Below are 11,436 nucleotides of genomic sequence, written 5' to 3'. Positions count from 1 at the left end.
CCTCAAGAATGTTTTTGATAGATTTTTTTTCTCGACTTTTATATTTTTAAAAACAAACAAAAAAATAACAGATTAAATAAAATTTACAGTAGACATATGTATTCATTGTGCACTTTTACTACTTCTTCTGATACGTTCTGCACAGCTGTCAACGAAAAAACGCAAACACAACGGGAGGGTGGGGGGGGGGGGCAGGAGGTGGTTAAGAATGGAGAGGATATGGGAAGGAGAAAAAAAGGGCCAAAGAGGAAGGGGAAAAGGGATAAAGGCCTAAAACTCATCCACTGGGAGAGAAAAGAAGAAAAAGAAAAAAAAAAAAAATCACTGAATATATAGATTTAATTTATTCCTTACATCACTTTTATAAATATATCGAACCGAAAAAAGAACAATAGTCTTCTGAGAAAGAACAGCGCAATACGGAAACCCACAACAGCAGTAAGGCAAACAGAAAGCAAGAGGAGGGCGAGAGGGAGAGAAAGAGAGAAAGAGAGAGCGGGCAGTCAGAGTGCGGGCGAGCGAGAGAAAGAAGGCTGAGAGGTGAGGAGGAAAGGAGCAAAAAGGCAGAGAGAGAGAGAGAGAGAGAGAGAGAGAGAGAGAGAGAGAGAGAGAGAGAAGCGCGACTGTGCGTAGGAAAGTTTATCAATATGCGAGATCAAGAGGCGTTTTGTGGCAGAGTGGGGGGCGGGGGCGGGGGCGGGGCTGGGGGAGGTGAAGAGGAAGAGGAAGAGGAGGGGAACGTTTTGACTGAGGTTGACTGTCCAGTGTGTTCTTGTTATGTGCTACGGAACCCTGTTGCCTGTGTGTGTGTGCCTCTTATACTCTGTGTGTGTGTGTGTGTGTGTGTGTGTGTGTGTGTGTGTGTGTGTGTGTTTGACGTGTGCGTGTGTGTGCGTGCGTGCGTGCGGCACGTTTGAACGTGTTTCTTCGTAGAATGGCGGCACACATTCCCCCCCGGCAACAGTGAAACACATGCTCACGTGTCTTGTGTGCTCTTCAGGTATATAAATACAAAACAAAAAACAAAGAATCAACACAAAAAATCATCTTTGCAAACAAACACTATCCACCTCATTATTCACACCTTTTTTTTTTTTTTTTTTAGGTTTTTTTTTTTTGTTTTCCCTTTTTAGATATTTGACACGTTTTCACCATCGTCCGCCGAGCGCAGCACCCACTCTGTCCTCCTCCTCCTCCACCACCACCCCCCGCCCCCCCGCCCCATCCAGTCTCTCTTCCACCTCCCCCACCTCCTCCACCTGCTCCTCCGTCCCTCTCACTGGGAGCTGGCCCTCTCCAGCACACGCAGGTCATAGTTCTTTTTGGCGGCCCTCAGCTTGAAGAGGCCGGCTCCGCTGTTGTTGAGTTTGAAGGAAGCGCTCTGGGCGGCCATGGTGCTGGGGAACACCGCCACCACCGTGTAGAGGTGGGCCGGGTCGTGGCTGTCGCCCTTGGGCCCGGCGTGGGGGCCGCAGCCGGGCCCCCGGCCTCCCTGGGGGTCCTTCAGCCACTGGATCTTGGCGCCGCAGAGCGAAAGCTGGTTGAAGAGCTTCTCCGCTTCGGGGCGCGAGATCCCTTCCGGCAGGTCCGTCACCTCGAGCACTCGACTCACCACTGGGGAGGGAACGGAGACGGGGGGGTCAGGACGGAGGAGCACCGACCGCTCCTTTTGGCGGGGTTTTTAAGAAAAATCGGCCCGCCAGGAAAGAGCGATTTTGCGATCGCAATAACTGAGAAAAGTTCAACCTCTTTCAATCTCCGCAATATCGCAAGGTTGCTGGGAGTATTCAGCGTTAAACAGTCGAACTAACAGACCAGTGGAATATCTGCACTAAAACCAGATTTGAAAGTACAGTCAGAAAGGTTCTTAATTAGGCTCGATCTGATGCTTTCAGTCTAAATGGGAATTATAACATGAAATTAATGACGCTGACTCCAAAATTATAAAAGGGCAAAAACTATTCTAAAAAGGGGAATAAATTCGTCACAACACTCTATGTCAGACTCTCTTATTACTACTGTTTTGAAATTATTTTGGGACCTAAAAACAGGGTCATGGGCCAAAAAAGACGCTTTATCCTCACACTAATCAGGTGTTTGACTTGATAGCTTACCAACATCAGTGGTGCCAAGATCTGTTGATGCAGATTTGAGGGTCTGTTTCTTCCCCCGGGCCCCGTGTTTCATCACTGCTTGGCCCTGCAGCACACCAGCACAGGTCAACATGTAATACTGCAATACAACATTAGGTGGCGGTATAAACACACAACTGACAAGACCGGAAACTAGGAACGCAAACTGAAAAGGATGGAAAAAGTGCGATCGGAATCTAAATCAGAGCTAACCCTAACCCAAAACAAGTTTGGAAGACTTTCTAAAAACTTGGGATGTGGGAATAAGGGCAAAAGTGTACATTTCATTATAAATTCATATTTAATAATACATTTTTAAGACAACGGGATGAAAATGTCCTTTCTAAGTTTTAGGTAATGAAACAAACAAAAAAAAAAAAGAGCGCAAAAAAACCCCAATAATAATAATAATTGACATTTGATCCAGAATTAAACTATGGATCAGATCCACAACTCTGTGGCCTCACGCCGTAATAGGACCAGCGATCAGATATCACGACAGGGTGCAAGGCGTACAGACCTGATGGGAGTTGTAGGAGGACTGGCTGTGCATGAGAGGAGGGGGGCACAGGCTGTACTGGAGAGGCTGGCCCAGCAGAGAGTAACGGCCGTCACCTGCAGGTGTAGGAGGAGAGTCAAGTTTTATTGATGAAACCTGATACAATTTGAGATGGGAGAGAGTAACTGGTTCAGGAATACACAATACTGACATATTGTATCATAGACTTTATTTTGCTGAAAAAAAGCTAATGCACATAAGACTCAAGGAGATTAAATTTCAGGGAAAACAGCAGCATTACAAAGCAACTTAACTTCCCCCCCCCCCCCCCCCAAAACAGCTGAGCTGGTCTTTCAAGATAACAGAATAAATAGGAAGATTATATAAGAAAGTAACTATAAGAGACAAAATTGCTTTACTTGAATCCATTGTTTTTATACATTCAATGCAGAAGGAACCCTCTGGAGTCATAATGCGTTTCCATTCAAACTTTGTTAAAAATGTTGTGATTGTCAAACCGTGAACTCTGTAGCGTGTATCGTACCAAACCATGAGCCAGAGAACAAGAGGCCACAGTTCAACCTCACAAATGCAAAGGGTGATGCAAAGGGGCACAAAATAAAAGCTCAAGGGCTGGATTGGGCCCGTGGGCCACCTGTGAGCGAGTAGGTTGTACAGTATGTGATAATGCTTCATGCAGTATGGCAGTATATCTGTGTGAATGTATTGGTGCTTCACCTTGTCCTGGTCCTCCAGGCCGTGGGAACTGGGAGATGAGGGGCAGAGGTCCCAGACCTGGACAGACACTGTTGACACTGCCAGAGGGCGACGGGGTGGGAGACTGGGTGGGGGAGGCCAGCGGGCTGCTCAGCTGGGTGCTGGCCTACATACAGAGTGAGAGGAAGAGAGAAGGACAGAGGGAGCAAAAAAAAAAAAAAAAAAAAAAAAAAGGAGGATGATGAATTGTGTTTTTGAAATCAAATTTGAAATGGGTTCCAATATCAGCCCATGCTTCGTTACCTGTGGAGTGTCAGGTTTGTAGAGTTCTCCTGGCTTGCTGGACCTCTGCTCGATGCTGTAGTACTTGCAGGCGTTCCACTGGACCAGCGGAGGATTCTGGGAAGGCTGTGGTCCGTTGGGGACGCTGAGCTGCATGACCATCACCCCAGGGGCGGGGGCTGGCACTCCTGCAGAAAAAAAAAAACAACACAGATATAAAAGGTTAGAGTAGCACCTCATCACAATAAATAAATAAATGAAACAGAAGAAAATACATGTCATGTTGCACACATGGACAACATACAAAACATGACACATCAGGTGATGAGATGCAAAAAGTACTTTTGGTTTCATCAGGGGTTTTCCCCGAAGGTAGCAGTGGCGCGTCCATTTCTCAATAACTCAACTCTCTCAATCGTAGACATAAATATGCATTGAATGGCATCACACTGATTTCAAAAGGTTTGGTTTGGTAACAAACCAAACAAATGTCCAGTACTTGTCAATCCCTGAACAAAATAAGATCAGTAAACACTTCAGGCAAATAAAGCTGCTAACAGGCAAATAAGTGATACAGCTTGTTCGAGAAATGCTTTATGACAGGGGTCTGAAACTCAGATGACCTGGGGGACACTGGCCAGATTGTCTTCACCTAGCACTGAACAGCAAGCACAACAACAGCACATGTTTGTTTGTGTTACACTGTGCATGAGTGAAATATCCAATAATATGTCTTTTTATAAATAAATAAATAAAGGAAAAGCAAGTGGAAGTTTGGACCGGTTTGGAAGAAGAACGCGGACGTTACGACTCGTCACCTGAATATTGCTGCTGCATCTGCTGTGGGTTGCAGGGTGACGGGGACTGGGTGATCTGGTACTGCTCCGAGCTGGGGGGCTGCAGGTAACCCACTGAGGGACTGGAGAAAACATTATGCATGACATAACAAGCAGACACACAAACACACGCACAAAGTGTGATTGTTTGGCACTCCTCCATAAGCATATTGGACCCATAGGAGTCCACGCTCCGCCGAGTTTCAATTACAGTTCTAACAGTCTCCTTCAGCAGGTAGTGATGCTGTGAGAGAGAACCCCGATGCAGAAAGATGAAATGAACAAAAAAGAAAAAAGGCCAATGTCGCCTTTTGCATTCTTGCGAATCAATTCAATGTTTTTGCATCTTAATTTACCGCTGCCGAGGCAGGCGTTTTACAACTTGCTCAAGTGGAAGTTAACATAGTGGAAACTACTTCATTGATATTTGGGAGTTTCTGCGATGGTTATTATCACTGCTGCATCCATGCAAATGCATACAGATGTCCATATCTACAGAAGAAAATCTTGTCATGTCGAATGAAAAAACTCACAGCAATGTATTAACTTAACTGCATTATCTTGCAGTTTGTCAACCATCAATTGAGGTTCAATTCATACAGAGCTTTGGAGTGTTTTTTCCTCACTTGTGGAACATAACTACGAAACCAAGTTTCCTCAACCAAGCATTATTCTTACAGCGTGTCTCGTAGTTCCCTACCTTGTGCTGTTCTGCTGTGTGGGGGTGATCACGCTGTAGTAGACTGGCATGGGGCCCTGGACAGACTGGCTGACCGGCACCATCACCTGCTGCTGATACTGCTGCTGCACGACCTGCTGAGACTCGTTCCCCACTGGCACCTGGACACGGAGAGGAGTTCATCCTTAAATAAATGTGTGTGATTTGAGATAATGATGCCAGTGTGAATTTTGAGCGTGTAGAATTGCATTTCTATGTCAACCGTTTAATAACAGATTTATTCTGGGCAATTGTAATCATCAGGGTTGTAATATGAATATTTGTGAACTAGCCTATTCGGTATTAAGCCAATCTAGTAAAAATGCTGATAGACATCGGGAAATTTTGGTGCGAGCATATTCAGCCCAGTGCTTTGAATTAGTTTTCATCTTCCTATCATCATTAGAAATCACTGTGGCTGCCATTACATTGATCCATTATTGCTTGTTACTTACTGTCTGCGTGCACCAAGCTCTATACCTGATATGAGGGCATCTGTTGGTACTGGACCATCATGCTTTGCATCTGTCCCCCCATGCCTGCCCTCTGGGAATTGAGCAGACTGGGATTCTGGGGCTGCTGTACCCCCATCATGCCTTGGTAGCTAGGCTGCTGGCTGGGCATCATGGTCGGGAGACCTACAGGCACAATAACCACAGTTGGGTACAGCCCTACTATATACTGTATATGTGCACAGGTTTTTTTTGAAAAACAGGAAATCTAATGCAAGGGTTTAAAAGTGCATTCATTAGGGATGTTGCAAAGGGATTGAAAACCAGCAAAAAGTATCCTGTACTTTTTAGCTACCTGAATGACCCTACATTTTCATGAAAACATTTTTAATTTAAAAAAAACAACAAAAAAAAACAACAATCTGAATTTGTGTAAAATAAGCCACTACTTTTTTATATGCAAATATCACCATTCTATATACTGTAACACGTTTCTTTATACCACAAGGCCTGGTAGCTTGGGATACAGCACAATGTTGCTGTAAAATACATATAACACCAATATTTGTTTTACCTTTGTCCTGCAAACATTACATGTGTCTAACATTTGTATTGTAGGTATATCATTTGTATTGATGACAAAGGGTTTTGTAGGCAGAACTACATTTTACAGCTTTTAATGAACGAGTGGACCTTTAAACAGCACCCGGAGACCAAATGTGTCATACCAAATGTCTTCATTTCTAACCAGCGATATTGGCAAGAAATTAGGTAAGACCATGAATTTTACTGCATTTCAAAATCGTCTCAGTTTGCAAAATCCAACTGTCCGTCCAATGTAAATATTTACCACTGGAAGCTAGAGTCTGATCATGCAACAGGGGGCTGATGGAACGTCTCACTGACCACAAGGCCATTAATAATCCATGTTGATTTGGGCAGGCTCACACTATGAGCCAGAGTCCTTTTAAATCGTCAACACAGTCCACCACATCACTTACAGTATAAACACACAAAGTCAACCTTCCCACCCCTTTTGACGGCAGGTTAAATGACATTGTCGCCAGGGTTTCCAGGCAGTAAAGAAAGAGGTCTATTTTGGTATGAGAATGTTTGGCTTGTGCAACAGTGCTTGTCCAAGGTTAAGTAAATTCCACCTTTCAACTTGTATGGTTAAAAACCTGCACACAGATTCTAGAACAAAAACATCAAGGTAAAAAAAATAAAAAATAAAAAATCTCAGTAAATCGCTTTTGACCTCTACGATCTACAGAGAAATTCTGAAATAGGGATACAATTAAATTAAATTGTTTCCATTTCTTTAGAGATTTTAATTTTCTTTATATCGATTCTTTGTTTGGAAGCTACATGCCGGCTGCCAGCTGGATACATCCATTCATTCCATACAGATGAGCAGGGACCTGTCACTAGCCTGTCAGAGACCAGCCGGCCATTCGAGGTGGCTCCATCTGTATGCAACCATTTTCCACTTAAATGAAACACCTAATATTTATACCCAAAATACTTAAAAATAGCACTGTGACAGTATGTGAAGATGTAACAACATGTTAAGAAATAACCATGGTGTGGGGATGGTGTGGTTTGAGCAGCCACACCTGTCGTGGGTCTCCTTAATTGGGCCCAGGATCTTGTTGTTGATTGGTCTAGCGAACAACAGGTAAGCGTAAGCGTAAGCGCACGCACACACACACACATACACACACACACACACACACACACTTGTCATGGCAAGCATGTCCATCTGCCCCACGACTTGTCCCACCTAGCCCACTCGCTGCAATAAAACTGGTTTGTTTTCAGCCTCATCGTCTGTGTCTCTGTGCCGGAGGGCCCTGAAAACGGGTGGCGTCTGGCAGGCGGGTCTGCCACAGTAACATTCTCAGTTTTAGCACATCATCATTTCACTGAATATCCCAAAAATTCCTTGGGAAATACACTTACCCGACTGCTGTGTGGGCGGAGGCATGGGCTGTGTGCGCTGGGCAGGGTAAGACACCTGGTGGGACATGGGCTGCGGGACACGATACTGCTGGCCAGAGCTGGGATACTGACCAGGAGGGTAGTAGGATACCTGGATCTGGAGGTGAACAAACACACAACCAGGATTTCAAAACACAATTCCATTTTCAGTAAATTGGAACGTGATACAGTGACTATAGAAACAAGTCAGATGTGTTCTGCTGATTCAAAGCAAACAAAATGGCCCCCTGCTAGCGGTGTAGCTACCAGATGGGCTCGGCCTGGCAGATCGGCTCGCACACGCGAGTCAGAGGGTGAAACAAACCCTGTGGTGCAATGAAAGTGAGGGCCGGCGTGCACGGGCTTACGCGCCGGTGCCAGGCCCACCACTGGCCTGTCTGGATGCTTTCTATGAGCATTATTACTGGACATTTTGACCAGCAAGTTTATAATTTTATTTTTTATTTTTCAAAACATTTTACCAGGAAAAAAAAATATATATATATATATGCAAGTGACGTAGTGCCGTAAAGCATAACACACGTTTCCCTACGGTGTCGTACCGGAACACCAAAGTTACATAGTGTAAGGACAGGCGTTCAGGGGGGTGGGTGGGAATGAAAGAGGTGCCATTCTCCATATTACAAGTCAGTGTAGCATCAAAATGATTATGAAGCTGTTATTTTAAGGTTAAAAAGTTACATAGTGTTGCTTTTAGCAGCTGAAACAAGAAAATGGTCCAAGTTAAGGGCTTGATATTATGGATCATTTAAAACTCTGTAGTTTAGTATTACACCCAGTGAACTTCAGCTTCCTTGTAACTTATCGTCGACAGCGATGCACAAAATAATATCATTGTTCAGGGAAACAAACATTGACTAAGCAATGTGCGCGGAGGTGATTTAGACGCTAAAACGGTGAAAGCTTGTTTCATCTGGTTACCATTTTCCGAGGCTGAATGCAGAGAGATATCAAAACGACAACAGAAAGGAAGTGGAAAATAAAAGGATCGATAGCTCTGCCTCCACCTCAATCTGCATACATGACAGCACATCCTCAATCTAAAGCAGGAGTGTCAATATTTGCACTGCTGTTACATTATCGACCACCCACACAAGCCAAAAATATTGTGCACCTTGTTTTGCCTGGGCAAAACCACAGGAAAAAACCTCCTATAAAGGGAAGGTATGAGGAGGAAGAAAGGAGCAGTAGGCAAAGAAAAAAAAAATAAAGGATATAACTTGTTTTCAAGTAAATGCATAGACTCCCTGTGGCTTTAATCTAATAAGGTTGTTTTGGTAGGTGGTGTCATTGGCTGTCTGACAGAGTGACAGCAGAGCTCCACCCACCTCTCGCCCGGCTTCTCACTGAACAATGTACCACGCAAGGTATGCGATGTCTGGAGTTTATGCAAACGATGGGTCAGAGATGAATGTCTGCAATCCAGAATCCCTGTGAGAGCGAGGGCCAAAATTGATCGGGTTTCGTTGGTATGATGATTGTTCAGGGAGGAACCCGGACAAAATAACACGTTCAAGAAAATTTTCATCTTTCCATTCCAATCAGGACCCTTCAGACAACACCACTGACAAAGCATTTGGAAAAAACAAATGGCAGTAGACCTTTCAAGCAGCACTATGTAACTTTTGGTATTTAGGATTTGGAGCCCCTACTTTTCCTGAGTACAGTTGCACTTTTACACCACTGTCGTAAAACTCTGTCCAGTGTCCGAAAATAATGAATTTACCGGACAGAGTTGAACCTTATCGGTTACGTTTCAATAACAGTGTTTCAAATGCAGCTACTGAACATTTTGACCAGCAAGTCTATAATTTATGCTTTTATTCATTGATTTTTATACATTTTACCACACAAAAAAACAGTCATTCCTGGAGCCAAACATCAAGGAAGTGACGCCGTGGTGTAAAGCGTAACACACTTTTCCTGCGGTTTCGTACCCGAACACCGAAGTTGCATGGCGCAAGAACAGGCATTCAGGGGGGCGGATGGGAATGAACGAGGTGCCATTCACCATATTACAAGCCAGTGTAGCATCAAAATGATTTTGAAGCTTTGAGCTTTTAAGGTAAAAAAGTTACATATTGTTGCTCAAAGGGAGCCATTTGTCATAATGTGAAAAGGACAGCCGACAACAAATATGCACCTTTGAATACATTTTTAAAGGTCACTCACCTGTTGATTTATTTGATGTTATTTCTCCTCGAGGAGAGCTCACATCAATCTTATTTTCTTTTCATTATTCATTTCTACCATAACAAAGATCACTTCACTAGACTAAATGAATTGTAGGTGGGTCAACTGCCCAGTCAACAGATTTTTAACGTTAGCCAAAAGACAGAGTGCCGGATAACAGAAATACAAACAGACATTATCTGTTTCTGTTCACAAATTATCTCAAATGATAAACAAATGACTGCACATGACAAGATTTTGTCTCTCATAGCCCAATCTGAGTAGATTTTTATGGTAATACCTGTCTATACTACCGTTAGGGAGATTACAGAGCAACTACGATCAAACCAGTCATTCTCTAGTATAGCTTAGGCCTTGTACATAAAATAGAACAAGTTTAGAACAGAAGAGAGAACAAACTTCATTTGTCACACAGCACACCACACTACAACACATGCACACACACACACACACATGCACATGCTTTGGATGGTGGGCGGTGAAATGAGGCCTCTGCGTTTAATCCATCCTGGCTTGTCCTTCCTCCGGGGCCACAGCCAGGAGCAGTGGGCAGCATACGTGGACGCGCCCGGGGACCAGGTGACGAGTGTCCATCGCTGGTCGGACGATGATGTGTGCATGTTTTTGGGGTGGGGGTCCTTACTGACGTGAGGTGGAGGAAACCCCATGTGAGCACGGGAAGAACATGCAAACGCCACACAGAAAGGCTCCTATTTGGGAGATAACCCGCCGGAGCACGGTGCCAACAGCGCCCCAGGCGGGAATTAAACCCAGGACCTTCTTGCTGTGAGGCAGCAGTGCAATGCACTGCGGCGATTAGTTTAACTACGAATCATTCTGCTGGGGACCTCCTGTAACCTCTTGAAGGACCACTGACTTAAATGATACTCACAGCAGGTAAAATACCGTATCGCCTCAAATATAACCCGATACTCAAATAAACAATTGGGCCTCTGCTAAATGCCGGGGGCGTGGTCTACACAAACAAATAAAAGCCTGCCTCAAATACAGACTGAGGAAAAACTGGATAAACTCCTGGTGCCTGTTATATAATGTGTAACCGTTGGAATCACCTGAGATTTCGCGATACATTAAGTACTGCGATTCAATTTGTGGTGATATGTCCCAATTATTTTAAGTAAAATAAAATTTGATATAAAATGTCAAATTTTACCGTGTCTTAGTTTAACAGTCGGGTTAAATCCCAGGTGTCAGTGCTATTTTGGTCGGTACAGGGTGAGTGTCCACCCGACCGCCCGGCGTGATGCTTCTTCACCTGGCGGAATAATGCGACGGACCTCCGGGGACTCTGAGCCTCCTCTCAGCTCCTCTGAATTTATATTATTAACACTATTCATATTATCTGTATTATTGACCTTCTAACGGGTTTTATCACCCTTTCACCGGGTGGAGGTGTGAGGTGCGGTTCCCCGGTCTGTCTGAACGGCTCCATACGGTACGTCCCATGGTTTTAATTTGAAAGGGATATGGGTAGTATTGAGTTTGTAGCCCATTAACGGCGTAATGCAGTAACAAAAAATGAACAGGGCAAACAGTAGCAGATCAGAAAAATAATTGGAGTTTTCATACTAAATAAGCAGAGGGA

General features: G+C 44.2%; 1 protein-coding gene across 8 annotated transcripts in view; it reads right to left on the bottom strand.

The window, feature by feature from the left end:
• Nucleotides 1-1,271: 1,271 nt before the first annotated feature.
• r3hdm2 (R3H domain containing 2) overlaps nt 1,272-11,436 on the bottom strand; it is a 53,973-nt gene continuing 43,808 nt past the window's right edge. For 7 of the 8 annotated variants that reach the window (XM_080000482.1, XM_080000481.1, XM_080000486.1 and 4 more), the window contains 9 exons: nt 7,599-7,734; nt 5,665-5,822; nt 5,167-5,306; nt 4,449-4,549; nt 3,652-3,818; nt 3,370-3,514; nt 2,653-2,747; nt 2,115-2,199; nt 1,272-1,614 (listed from right to left, as the gene is read on the bottom strand). In XM_080000482.1, coding sequence (XP_079856608.1) covers nt 1,277-1,614; nt 2,115-2,199; nt 2,653-2,747; nt 3,370-3,514; nt 3,652-3,818; nt 4,449-4,549; nt 5,167-5,306; nt 5,665-5,822; nt 7,599-7,734 — 1,365 coding nt within the window. In that variant the 3' untranslated portion in view covers nt 1,272-1,276. Of the gene's footprint in view, nt 1,615-2,114; nt 2,200-2,652; nt 2,748-3,369; nt 3,515-3,651; nt 3,819-4,448; nt 4,550-5,166; nt 5,307-5,664; nt 5,823-7,598; nt 7,735-11,436 lie in introns of those variants that run through there. The other variant, XM_080000488.1, reaches the window with a different exon arrangement.

This window comes from Zeus faber (assembly GCF_960531495.2).
Source record: "Zeus faber genome assembly, chromosome: 5".
NCBI classification, from domain to species: domain Eukaryota; kingdom Metazoa; phylum Chordata; class Actinopteri; order Zeiformes; family Zeidae; genus Zeus; species Zeus faber.
Note: the sequence above shows the minus strand (reverse complement) of the source record. Positions and strands in the feature narration are given on the sequence as shown.